The sequence below is a fragment of the Gasterosteus aculeatus genome, chromosome 8 (genome assembly GCF_964276395.1).
Source record: "Gasterosteus aculeatus chromosome 8, fGasAcu3.hap1.1, whole genome shotgun sequence".
In the NCBI taxonomy this organism is placed as follows: domain Eukaryota; kingdom Metazoa; phylum Chordata; class Actinopteri; order Perciformes; family Gasterosteidae; genus Gasterosteus; species Gasterosteus aculeatus.
Genome location: NC_135695.1, coordinates 18,867,407 through 18,881,054, shown reverse-complemented (window position 1 = coordinate 18,881,054; position 13,648 = coordinate 18,867,407). Strand labels below are relative to the sequence as shown.

At 48.5% G+C, this 13,648-nt stretch overlaps 1 protein-coding gene across 1 annotated transcript in view; it reads right to left on the bottom strand.

Moving 5' to 3' along the window:
* The window catches only part of notch2 (notch receptor 2), a 36,928-nt gene that overhangs the window by 12,114 nt on the left and 11,166 nt on the right, over nt 1–13,648 (bottom strand). The window contains exons 3-12 of the mRNA XM_040185283.2: nt 4,876–5,150; nt 4,032–4,239; nt 3,795–3,928; nt 3,253–3,375; nt 2,455–2,688; nt 2,172–2,327; nt 1,887–2,072; nt 1,228–1,341; nt 962–1,075; nt 565–798 (exon numbers count right to left, since the gene is read on the bottom strand). Coding sequence (XP_040041217.2) covers nt 565–798; nt 962–1,075; nt 1,228–1,341; nt 1,887–2,072; nt 2,172–2,327; nt 2,455–2,688; nt 3,253–3,375; nt 3,795–3,928; nt 4,032–4,239; nt 4,876–5,150 — 1,778 coding nt within the window. The remainder of the gene's footprint in view (nt 1–564; nt 799–961; nt 1,076–1,227; nt 1,342–1,886; nt 2,073–2,171; nt 2,328–2,454; nt 2,689–3,252; nt 3,376–3,794; nt 3,929–4,031; nt 4,240–4,875; nt 5,151–13,648) is intronic.

The window sequence follows — 13,648 nt, the reverse complement described above, 5'->3', positions numbered from 1 at the left end:
AAAAAGGAGAAAACTAGAAACACAAAAGGCACATTAACAGAGGGGAAGTGAGGGCATGAAACCAGAAAACAAGACCTGACAGGGAGAACTGAGGCATATTTAGTTAAGTGAGGACAGTGCAGACTTCAGTACCGGGTCTCGGAGTGGTACGACGTACTGAACTAAGCAGATTAACCCACAGAGCAACGTACACACACACACACACACACACACACACAGGGGCTGCCCAGTTGATCTATCAAAAGTTACACAGGAAGCTCTCGGCGTGGGGGATGGGGGCCTTCACATTCGACTCAAGCTCTCAGAGGCACATTAGTATGATCCGGGCTGGATGATCTAGAACTCGTACAATGTTTTCTCTAATTGTTACTTTAGTCACAAAGGGGTGGATTTGAAGTAGTGTACTGGCTCGTTGGGTGAGAGATTAACGCTGCCTCCAAACACCCAATCACAGATGTAACACTTACAGATGCACCATTTACCATATGGTCTGGAAGAATAAATCAGAATGAACCCGACTCCCTGCATAGGCAAACGGGTTTTTGTAGCACACCGAGTACCCACCTCTGGTTCCTGTTGGGCAGTTACACTGGTAGCCATTGACCAGGTCGACGCAGTGTGCTCGGTTCTGACACGGGTTGCTGTGGCACTCCTGGACCTGGATGTTGCAGATGGAGCCCGTGTATCCAGGATCGCACTCACAGGAGAAGGTGGCGATGCCGTCTTTACACGAGCCATGGTGGCAAGGCTCCGGTACACAGTCGTTGATGTTGTCCCCACAAAGTAGACCAGTGAAGCCTGCGGAGGGAGATTTTCTCTATTGCATCATGGATTAAGTGACTATTTACGATTTTGCTCGGGGTTAGAAAGGATATGAGTGTTAAAGTGATGCAGTCTTCCATTCCATAGCAGGCTCTACACATTAGAATTCAGGATCTAACGTGTGGTTATTGCCTTTTACCTTCAGCACATTCACAATCATATCCGTTGGGTCGGTCGATACACTTGGCACCATTTAAGCAGGGGGTGCTGGAACACTCATCTATGTCTATCTGGCACATTTCACCACTGAACCCTGAAAGCATAAAGAGACAATGAACACAATAACAAACGCACACATTAAAAGATGGTTTCAAAACAAGACAGACTTCACAAGCCAATTAATTTCATATATATATATATATATATAGAGATATAATATATGAACATAGCCACAGCTCTACTCACCGGCTGGGCATTCGCAGACAAAGCGGCTGACCTGGTCCAGACATTTTCCCTGGTTCAGACAGGGCGAGCTGATGCACTCATTTATCTCAACCTCACAGTGAGTCCCCTCAAATCCTGCAAGTACGACGTGAAACAAGTTGTGAGGATTTCCCAACAGACTAGGGGTTTAATACCATTCCTTTTGCAGTTGCATTTCAACCTTGTAGCGTCGCACCTCCTCAACAGACAGATAGTTATCAACTCCACCGAGGATCAAATGTTTTTGCTCACTATGTGTTAGCAGGGTATCCTCAAAAAAATGGTAACAGATCTGAGCCGGCACGGCATGGGGCTAGGAATAAAATAACATTTCATGTGGCCCAGAAAACAGGCCACACCATAATAAGATTGCATATTTGAACATTTCATAATAATTTCTTCATGAACTCCCTGCACTTTACACATTATGGCAAACTGTTTATCACTCAGGACCTTTCGGATTGAGAAAATAAAAAAAAAACACACACAGCCCCTTGGTTAAAACAATTCAGATGAATAGTGGAGTATGGTTTTATTTGAATCTATACATAACAGGAATCCAGAACAAGCCTATCCCTCCCCTCTTCAAAGCATATGTGGACTGGAATGTCTGATAAAACACAGTTTCTCCAGAACCGTACCTGGCATGCAGATGCAAGTGTAGTCCCCGATGCGATCCAGACACGTGCCTTCGTTCTGGCACGGGTTGGAAGCGCACTCGTTGACGTCTTGCTCGCAGCGCGGCCCGGCGTAACCCCGCACGCAGTTACACGTGAAGGAGCCGTCCGTGTTCACACACTGACCGCCGTGCTCGCACGGGTTGGTACCTGGCGGTCGAGAGGGAAAAAAGAGGCGCGCTTGAAAGCGGAACAGGCCGGCTGAGATTCACGTTAAGTGTGCTGGAAGTCTCTCTCTTTCTCTCTCACCAATGCTGCACTCGTCTCTGTCGATGTTGCAGGTGCTGCCGACATATCCAGGTGCACAGTTACAGTTGAACATGCCACTGATGGGGTTGGTGTCGCACTGAGAACCCTCCCTGCAGGGGTTACTGATGCAGGCGTCATCTCTGTGGCAGAGCAAGCCTGAAAAAGAACATTGTGTTGACAAGGAATGAGCGAACTAGACAACTTGTTAATCCCCAACATCATATAAGGTCGACGACCTCATATTTTTCTTTCTCAGTCGGGTACAGACGTTTTACTGGCCTACCTGTCTTTCCGTAGGGGCAGAGGCAGACGAAAGACGCGACGCGGTCGATGCAGGTGGAGCCCGGGCTGCACGCGGCCGTGGCGCAGTCGTCGATGTTCTCGGAGCAGTGGAGTCCGCTCCAGCCGTTGACGCAAACACACACGTAGCTGCCGAACAGGTTGCTGCAGGTGCCTCCGTTCTGGCAGGTGTTAGGCTGCAGGCGGCACTCGTCCACATCCTCGGTGCAGTGCTGACCTGCAGAGAGGCAGGCGGGGGGGCGGACGTGAAGATCGGGGAATGTGAACACGTCGTGTTTTATAGTACTACATAACGCACCCAATGTTTCTCCCTGACATTTTAAATGCTCACTGCCTTATTTAGAAAGCTCTTTTTTTTGCAGACCTAACAAATAGACGGTATGAGAATACTATTCATTCATTCTTAAACACCCCGCTCACATAGGCTTTGCTTTCTCCGGTTGGATTAGTGCTACGTAAACTCAGACAGGCCCAAGGAAGCCGATGAATGCACGTCTGCTTTGTAAATGGAAAGCCTGCGTTCTGCCACACAAGCGTGTTAGCACAGACACGCCCGGTGTGGAGTAAGAGGCTCTACAGCGTGAAGAAAACGAACAGACTGGTAGGACGTATGACGTCAAAACGGACAACATAAAAGGATCCAGGTTATTTGAACTGTTCTCAGCAGCGACGTTTTACTCCACCTCACTGCTCCACCGGAAAAGACTTAAAAGCAGAGAAATTGTGACTGACATCACTGCAACAGCTGTAGTGATGTCCATCGAACACACAAGTCCCTTACCAGTCCACTCTGGTGGGCACTGGCAGTTGTAGGTGTTGACGCCGTCCATACAGGTTCCTCCGTTGGCACACTGGTGACCGGGGCAGTCGTCGATGTTGTTCTCGCAGTTAGTCCCGTTGAAACCTGGCACAAACGAGCGGTGGAGACATGCACTCAAACACCTGGATTGGAATGTGATATTCTCGATTGTACGTTGGTATCGTGACGCGTCCTGGTAGCGCATGAACATCAGTTGTGTGTGTGTGTTTGTTGTGTCTACTGACAGACAGCAACACGACAGGATCACACTGTTTGCACCTCAAACAACTTAATGTAACAATGCAGTAACTCAAAGCTACATTTGTGGGTGATAGATACTGGTCACAGTGGCACTTTCTCCCCCATAATTCAATTTCATTCTTTTAACTCCCTCTCCCTCGATGGGCAACAACATTTTCTCTTTCTCTGTTAGTGTGCGGTGGTTTAACTTTCTAAAAAGTTTAACAAAACAAGTTTTCCAAAAAGAATAACAAAACGCTATTTCATAATCTGAATCCCTCTACCTGGAAGGCAGTGGCAGGAGTAGCTGGTTTCAGTGTTCTGGTGGCAGGTGCCTCCATTCAGGCACGGTGAGGGGGAGCAAGGGATGTACGAGCTTTCACAGTGTCTGCCAGTGAACCCCGGGTCACAGGTGCACCTGTAGATACGGCAGTGTACATTTATTGTAATTCGGGCAAAAATATTTCAGATCTTACATACATCACTTTTTTTTCTCCCTTCTTTATAAACAAGATTCTCACTTGTAGGAGCCAGGGGTGTTGATGCAGCGGCCTTCATTCTGGCATATTGAGGGCGAGGCGGCGCATTCGTTCGTGTCGTTGAGGCAGCGAGGACCTTCGTAGCCCGGAGGACAGGAGCACGTGTAGCTGCCAGCGGACGGAGAGCTGCACTTTCCGCCGTTTGCACAGGGGCTGGAAAGACAGCTGTCCTCGTGCTCACACTGCGGCCCTGGGAATAAAGAGGACGGAGAAGGACCGAGCGTTAGCGCTCTAGCTATCCTGCGTGCCGAGTGTCAACGTGTGTCCCCCACCTCTGGAAAAGAACGTCTCGGATGACAGAGGACAGCAATATGCAAAGAACCGGACAATTTTGCATTTGATATCCCACGCCAGGTGACATCATGAACTCATCGGCCATTTCTGGCAACATCATTAGGTTTTGTATGGGGAAGGAGAGTATGCAAGGGGAGAGGAATCGATTCCTCTGAGCTGCGTTTGGAATGATTTATGATATGTTTGCATATATTTATTGTTTCTTTCCCTAGTGGTAGGAATATACTCAATATGTTAAAATTGTTGCCTTTTAGAAATTAAATTAAATGTACGAGCATGAATGTTGCAGTTGTTAGTTAAACGTGTCCTGTGTTGCTGGAAGCTGCTAGCTCCCCACATCTGGATCACACCAAGAAGTGACTTGTTCCTAACTTGTACCTTTGCTGTAACTTTTACGAGGATATTGAGTATAGCAGTCTTTACAATTAGCATGTGTTCAACAGGTGTTCATTTTCAGGATGTTCAAAAGAAGAAGAGGTCAGGCATCACTGTCCTAATGTCAAACTAAGAGGTGATTAAACTGAATCTTTACCTGTCCATCCTCTGGGACACTTGCACTTGTATTTGTCGAGGGACAGCAGGGCGCAGACGCCCTTGTTGGCGCAGGGATTGTTGGGGTAACAGGTGGAGTTCTGGGGAGTTTGGCAGTGCTGTCCGGTGTAGCCGAGGGGGCAGGTGCAGGCGGCGCTCCCCGGCACGGGTACGCCGGCGGACATGGACACCGAGCAGTCCCCACCGTTCAGGCAGAAGCCGGGGTGACAAGGGTCCTTGTGGTGGCAGTATTCCCCCAGAAAGCCCGGCGCACACCTAGACACACACACACACAGAATTCAATGATGGCGACCGCAAAGGTTTAAACCTAATCCCCCCTCGATACAGACAATGCAGTTGAAAGATGAATTAAACAAAACAGACATCTCTATGTGTTGTGTTTGTGTGCGTGTGTAGGACAGTGAGGTATAAAGTCAAAACAAAAGAATGAGTTTCTGTCAGGTGCACACACACCGCACCACATCAGACAGCGGCATTGACAGCCGAGCGTAGCCTCGGTACTCAGGTCGTGCAGCACGCACAGATCAAAGACACAAATAAAGATACAGCGGTAAAATACTGGCGTATGTGTAGGTACAGGCGAGTACAGGCAAAATGTGTGGTGGCGCATGTCTCAATGAATACTAGATGGTTTAAGGACCGCATTCATGCAAAGATACATTGACACATTGAAGATTAATGTGGCCATGAAAGAAGAAGTTGGCGCATTGTGTCTTGCTGAGGGACTTTTTGACATGCCGTTAAGATGTTAACTGGTAACCCTGTGATTGCTGATATGAGATACTCTGAACTCTTGAGCTGTTGCCCCATAAACCCTCGGAGATGAAAGGGGGAAGCTGAGCCTGGTGAAAGGGTTAACGCGGGGCCGGTGACGGAAAAGAAGAAGTCAAAAAGTGGAAGGATGTGAGGTGGAGTTATCTGAAAGTTGTTGACTGCCTGGCAGCAAACTATACGCAACAATTGGAAAACACCAGCGAGTCATTGGGCAATGTAGAAGATGAACAATATTCACAACAACAGAAAAATAATGTCGCAATTTCTCAAGAAATGTTTCCACAGTAAAACTAAAGAATCTTGAGGTCTTCGACGTAAAGAAAAGCAGCACTGCATCGTTTTATGACCACAAACAAAGTCTGTTTTTTCCTCTGCTTATTCATCACCACCCTTTTTCTTTCGATTTCTCCTTTTTCGTCAAAGCGATTCGGCCACATGTCAAGCAGCGGGGAGGATATTACAATATTACACAATGTGCACGGGGAGGTGTCAGAACACAGCTCCTTTAGTCACTTTCTATTCCCTCCTTGTTTTCGGTCCCTCCCGCTTCAACACACCACTTCTCCTCTGTGTGTGTGCGACACCATTTGGTTTGGGTTGTTATTTTGTTACCGGGTAATTTCCTGTGTCGGCTATTTTCATCTGGAGCGCTTGTCGCACAGTGCGACACACGCCGACACGCCGTCTGGGGACTGTGGGCCCCCGGAGCGACCTGCTGCCTCTTACGCAGGCCTCCAAAGGGGCCTCCCAGGGGGGGGGTCAGGTAACATAATAGTAGGGATACACCCCGGAGTAACTAACACACACACACACGGGCACAGAGGAATTAATACCTTCTTTCATAACCAATCCAACGGGATATGTGGGCTTCTTTTGGACGTAAACATAGGGCGAGTTATCCGATATCAGCGTTGTGACCAATTTAAAACAAGAGAAGAAACGTAGGAGGTGGGAATTATATGAAATCCCGTCTCACGCTTATTAACTTTTATTCATTATCGGCCGCTCCACCCCAAAGCAGCTTGAATATATTAGGTGATGAGCGCATGGGAAAGTGGGGAAGTGGTGAATCATGCCAGGCATGAGAGAGTCTCATCACATCGCATCTGAGAGACGTCTCTCTGCGTGGTAGGACATGCGAGTCACCCGACGTCTGCCTTAAATACTACAAACTACTCCGACACACACGAGGCTCCAGTATATCAGATGCATTCAAGAAAAAAAAAAGATTATATGCCATTATATTGAACAATGTGTTTTCTTTTTATACTAGTTTGAACTATGACAGAAAACCCTTCATTATTTTCAAGGTTAGTTTAGTTCTTGTTCAAATAGAATATCTCTTTGAAATGTATAGTTTGTCTAGACGAACATACTCTGTAAAAATCAGCTATTTGCATTTACTCCACGGTAAACAGATAAACATAAGGGCAGATTAATGACGTATAGGAGCTTGAAAGAGAAGACTGCACGCCTCTCCACCTCAACACCGTCAGATTAGACACGGACGCCCTTTCCTGTCTCCGTGCTCGGTGTCAGCGCTTCTGCAGTGCAACCCCCTACACACATGCCTACACAAACACACACACACACACACACACACACACAAATCCACAAACACAAAGCGGTCCCTCCCTACTGCGAACACAAACACAGCTTGGTCATGATATCACAACAAGGTGACCGTTGTGGGAATTAGGAGCACTTTCTTCTGCGGGACAACTTCTCCGCCCCCCTGTAGCCTTCTTCAAGGAGGAATGACACGGCCCTCTGACCCGGGACATACATCACATTAGCGGGCCGTCAGATGGAGAACACCGTGTCCAGGTTAAAACCAGGTTTACGTTTCTCTGCGATCGTTTCACAGGTTTTTACGGACTTAAAAAAGAAAAGGGGGAACATGAGGAGGTATTTCCAAAGTCAAGTCTCCCACTTCAGGGAGAGAGACAGAGAGAGGGAGGGAGAAAGAAGTCTGCATATTAGAAATGTGAGCGAGAAAGATAATCATGAGACTCTACACCACAACACAAGACTTTTTTTTACAGCTTTGGGATTTTTGGGGGGATGGATTCCAAAGCGCTGACAGGGCAGATGCACAGCAATCTCTATTAAATTAAATCGCCATCCAACCAGCGTTGACAGAAACGTGGCGGCGGCGCCCCGTCCTTCAGGTTTCTCTCCCGGGTAGAGCGCTCATTGTGAGCCTCCAGGCGGGATCGCTAGAGGCCCGAGGGCCCCCCCCCCCCCAGACGAAGGCTGTGCAGGATCCACATCAGAGTGAGGGAGCGGCGTTTCACTGCGGAGGATAAAACCTGACGCGCCGGCGCGCCGAAATGCCACGCAGGATGGAGTGTGACTCCTCGGGGCGCGTTTCCGTACGCTCTGCACGACAAGGGTTAAGAATCTGCCCACACGGATGAATGCTCCGCTCTGCTTGGGTGAAAATGGGAGCAGAGAGGGTCTTTCTGCAGCCAAAGTCATCTATGGGATTCTTTGTTTTGTGCCATCGGGACTTTTTTTTTTTTCTCTCCTGCCAACCCCCCCTTCCATCCTTCTCCTTGTCCGTGCAATTTCCTGCAACCCTTCTTTCCCTCCCTTTCTCACTCCTCCACCTCTAACCCGCTCTGGAGGTGTCAGGTTTCTACAGCTGGTCCACATTAGCCCCCCCCAGTCCCCCCAATCTCACGCACACCCCTCCCTCCCTCATTCTCTCTCTCTCTCTGCACCCCTTCTCTCCTTCGTCCTCTCTCCCGCCTCCTCCTCCTCCTCTAACTCATGCTGACCTCTGCCTGTCCTGGCTGGCCGGCAGTGGGGGTTTCAATGAGCAGAAAGAGGGGGGGGGGGGGGGGGGGGTTGAATCTCACTCACTCGTGTCTCATGTTTGAAATGAAAGACGTGGGGTCTTTTATTTCTAATGTCAATCCCCCCTCATCTCCAACCTGCAATTCCCCCATTCGTTTGTGCTAAATCCCTTTCCCTACCTCTCCACCTTCATCTCCTAAACTACAACACCACCACCTCCTCCCCCTCCTCCTCCTCCTCCTCATCCTGCCACCATTCTAGTCTCAGCAACGCTTAATAACTTCATCATGCTCTCCCCCGGCGGCCATCCCAGAGAAACAGTGTGAGAGTTGTGGGAGAACATAAACCGGCTCAGATTTCAATTCCTGGATCATTCCCTGGCTTGATCGGAGCATGTTCAGTGTCCAGGTGGTCTATTCAGTGCACTGTAGTCCCGTGTTGTGCGTAAACCAACATCGAAAGTGAAGTGAAGTGCAGAAGATGTTACCGCTGGCTTCTTTTTTGGTGATTCAATGCACGGCTACGTGGTTGAAATCTTAGCTGCGAGCTGCCTGGTGGATTATTTTAAGAAGAAAAGAAGAAAAAAAAAAAAGCTTGTGAGTATTAAGCATTCAGACCCGGCCGCTCTGGCGGTGCCAGAAGTCTGGCGCATTTCTTAATCCAGGTCACAGGATTTAAGATTTGAGACTGAAGTCTCGGGCCGGGTTACACACTTAAAACCAGTGTCCTTATCGCAGCAACGCACTGCGACTCTTCATACGCGTTCATCACCTGGAGGAATCAGATGAGCGTGCAGTCATATCAGACCCAGAAGTGACACAGACGGAAAAGCACTATGTTGACCTCAGAGGTGAGCGGGGGAGCCTCGCCCGGGAGCTCCCGAGACCGGTTTGCGTGTGGTGCAATATATCTCAGAAGGGGGAGGCGCACCAGCATGTGACCTTATCAGCGAAGAATGCTTCGACACCATTTATTCGCTGCTGCTGGAAAGAGGAGAGCTTCAGTGCACTTTCAGAGGCCCTGGTGCCGTACGCATTGGAATACTAGAGTAAGAGAGGAGAAAGGGATCCCTGTGGATCAGCAGGCTCGTCCTTGCCGCTCTAAATTACTGACAGAAATGCTAAAAGTTCTCCCAAGAAAGGGCATCAGCCGCATGACGGAAGAGCCCCTCGACATTCAGACATGATTTGTCCCATTACAGATCCGAAAAACACTTAAATGTGGATGTAGAGGCCCGATGATGGGTTATATTAAGGGGGATGGAAACTATGAATCCACTACTCACAATCGTTAGCAGTCATGCCGTTTTAGTGGTTTGCACTTTTGGCACGCTCCCCACTTGGTAGCACAGTTTTTATTTCTGGAGTTCATCCAGGAGAGCAAAGTAGAAATAACATTAGAGCTGGCAGGGGTGGCAAGAAAGCAATGTCAGAAGTTGCGGAGAAAGAAAGAGAGGGAGGGAGAGAGAGAAGAGGGGAAAACAAAGTTAAGAATGGGAGCAAAAGCCAGGAGAAGTAATGAGAGAGTGAAATGTTCACAGGGAAAGGGAAGCAGTGAGAACTGAAAGCGAATACACAGAATAAAAGCAGAGCAGGGTGGAGTCCAAACAAGGGACATGCGGTCAAGTCGCCGCCTGTGTTCAGAAGGACTCATCGGAGTGGATGCGGTGCACAGCACAGGAACCTTCTCCCTCGGCGCGCCGCTCTACGTCGTTCTGTCATTATCCGGCTTCTGCAGTTGTTTCATGTGGAATCTCCAAATATAGGTCTGATGGCCTGTGATGTGTATTTAAAATGTATAAAAAATGGCTCCCTACACTACTTTAGGTCACTTTTAATAAACTGAATAGCAAGGTTTTTACCCAAATGTAATGTGTTTCATGGGAAAAACCAAAAGTGAATTAAAAAGAAATAAAAATAAGCGATGATAGTTGTTCTACTTGACTGGTTCTGATGCGCTAAAACTTCTCTATATAGTGCACACGGGCCGTGGGACTTATGATTAAACCAAGGGGCTTTCGACTCCTCAGTGCCTCTGTCCTGTGTGACGGACAGCCACTTGTCACCTCACTGTGTGCGGGTTTATAGTCTGGTCTCTACATTCCCCGCTGGTCTGTAAGGCTTCCTCTCTCTGGGAGACTCTCCCGGTGCTCCTACGCCTGTTTGTGGGTGTTATGGTGCACTTTGTTTGTTTTGGGGGTAGCAACCGTCGCCACGTGCCCTCGTTTCGTCCCTCAAACATACACTCAAGAGAACTACTACCACCATCCCAATACTGAACCCGATAGACGGCATCTTTGAGGCGCTTGGACCTGCAAAAGATGGGGGCGCACTAACAGGAAATAGTACCGGCACTTGAGCAAAGTAATGTCCTGTCGTGGACAGGAGCTGCAGTAAAATCCATTTTAGCCATCTGAAAATAAGCAATATGTTTAGAATACTGTCATTGTCATGTGATGGGAAACATCAGCGCTCTGCAAAGCCACAAGGCTCCAATGAGAAAAAAACCCAATTGCAGAGTTTTCTGTGCAATCATGTGTTCTTACCGTATGTCCCTCAAGGTGCCTCTAAGACACACAGACAGGTCATACGGAACAAGCTACAAACAAAGAAAACTCTTTATCGCCGTGGCGCCTACAGCAAATCTACAGCGCTGTGTGAGCAGGACTTGGAGGGTAAATCACTGCCGTGGGTTCCGGTGTCCCACTCAAGCTTTTGTTGACTTTAGTCGGGATCATGTGCCTTACCCACTTCAAACCTGAGTGAGCGGGGGTATGTGTGTGCGTGCGTGGGGGTTGTGTCTGCTGTGGAGGTGCAGAGCGCAGCGACCTCAACTTTTTGACCAAAACACACGTCCCGCCCCGAAGCTTTCCGAGAGGTGACGAGGCAAAAAACAGCCAGAGGAAAAAAAAGATCCACGACAAAGTTCTACAAACACACAAAGGCACGAACGAGAGATGAAGCAGGTACGGCAATAATAAACGCAACAGGGTAATAGGGCTGTGGGGGGGGTCGAGATGGTCGGGGGAGGGACAGAAGCATGGATGGATGAGTGACAGTTTGATGAAGGAGGCGTAGCGAGAGGAAAATTACACTCCTTTCTTTGGGCCGCAGCCCCCCCCCCCCGCCACCCCGCTTCCCTCAGTCCCGCCACCCCCCTTCCCTCAGTCCCGCCACCCCCACATCGCTCAGGACGCTCTCTCATCATTAGTAAGGAGTTGTGCTCCGAGGTATTCCTCCTCGAGTTACCTGAAAAAGAGACATCCTGTTTTCTTCTGTCCCTTTCTCTTCCTGCGTCTGCCCCGCGGGCAAATTCTACCTGTCAGATCAAAGCAGGTCAGAGCAGCAGGTCGACCCAACGCAGAAAGAAAAATAAATCCTTTCTTTTTTAATAAACCTCAAGGCAGGACTGGCACGGCGGGGAAGAAAGAGTGCGAAATAAAAAAAAAGCAAGGGGCCACAGAGAGGGAGAGTTAATCAGTTTGCACCATGAACAGCGGACAAAGAGATCTTGTTCTGGAGGAAAAACAGGGTTTTCAAACGTAAGGTATTAAGTCCGTGAACAAGGCTCCACATGTCGCGCTGCGCTCCTAACCCTGTTTTCAACAGAAGCTTTCTCTAGTCGTATTCTATTTAAAAATGTGACGACTTTCTACGTGGCTGCGTGACACCCGTTGGTACACTCCGTCAAAGAACCTTGACTTCAGACGTTGTTGCCATCTACGGTTCCCGTAGCTGCAGTTCCCTGCCGACCTCGCCCACTTTTCGGGCTCATTGTCTCGCTCTCCTCCGACCAACGGATCCATCGTCTCTGTGCCCTTCGCTCATACCTCGTCAGACGGCCGTTACGTATCACCGATCAGGCTGGTGACACCCACGAATCCACACACACACAGAGACACGCTCACCACACACGCCTTCATCTCACACCCGAGCCCGGCGGCTTGCGGTGCCACCGGTTAGACGGCTTCCCCGCACCCTGTCCTGCCAGACAGCCGGTGGACCTCTCCCATGCGCTGACTCTCACAAAATGAGACAGAGCGCCATTTGCAAAACACGCAACGTCAATGCCACCGTCAGCGTCTCGAGGAGGAAGCTCTCCGCCGTGGTGTCTTTTCCCATCAGTTTTGAATGCAAACAGTTTCTTAAAAAAGGAAATAAAGAGATCTAAAACCGACACATATAAAAAGTGCATTTGTACGTTTTCCACAGTTGCACAGAAGCAGGTTATGCTGCAAATCAAAAACCGGGGCCCCGTCTTTCCACTGTGCACCCGGTTACATGACGCACATCAACAAATAACAGCTGCATTAATGAAGCAACATTCTTTTTCCTTTGTTTTGCTCCATTTCAAGGTCAACGGCACGATGGCGCTCTTACTTTCCGCTCTCAGCGTTAAAAAACTCACAGGTTGAATCGTTCACCAGGAAATCTGTAAAATACATTAAAAAATAAATGTAACTGTACCCCAGTGGTCCGCGGCGGAAACTCATCAATGGTTTAATTATATCGTGACCCCCGGTGTGAGCCATCATCGGGCGGGACCGAGCCAAAGGGCCAAAGTAACTGTTGACTTACAGCCGGCCGCCTTTAATATGAGGAGGCCACCAATAAACACATAATTTAATTTGAACACAATGAGTCTTTTCATCAGCAGCACAGAGGGACAAGCAGACCAGACAAGGGCAAGGCCATTGGTGTGAGCATGTGTGTGCGTGTAGTTCATGTTTACTTGTGAACAAAAAATGGACTGGCCAGTTAATCAGTCTAACAGCAGGCCTGCGCTCTGTCAGCTGACTGAGCAGAGAGACTCTTCTCTGTGTGTCTTCAGGGCAAAAGGCCACCCTGCCGTTTATCATCAGCAATATCATGATTGCATTCATATAAAAATAAATTAGGACTTCAGGAGGTCATGGAGACAGTGAGGCTGACCGAGAGGGCGAGTAAATACCACAGTAGCACAGCTTCTTCAAAAATTAAAAAAAGAATCAAATGTGATCTCATTCATTTACAATTTTAAATAGTTGTATGTAAAGAAAGTGTAGTGATGTGTACTTGAGCAGAGAACAAATTCACTCTCTCTTCCTCCGTGTGTGTGTGTGTGTGTGTGTGTGTGTGTGTGTGTGTGTGTGTGTGTGTGTGTGTGTGTGTGTTCTAAAACACAAGCTTCATTTTTTG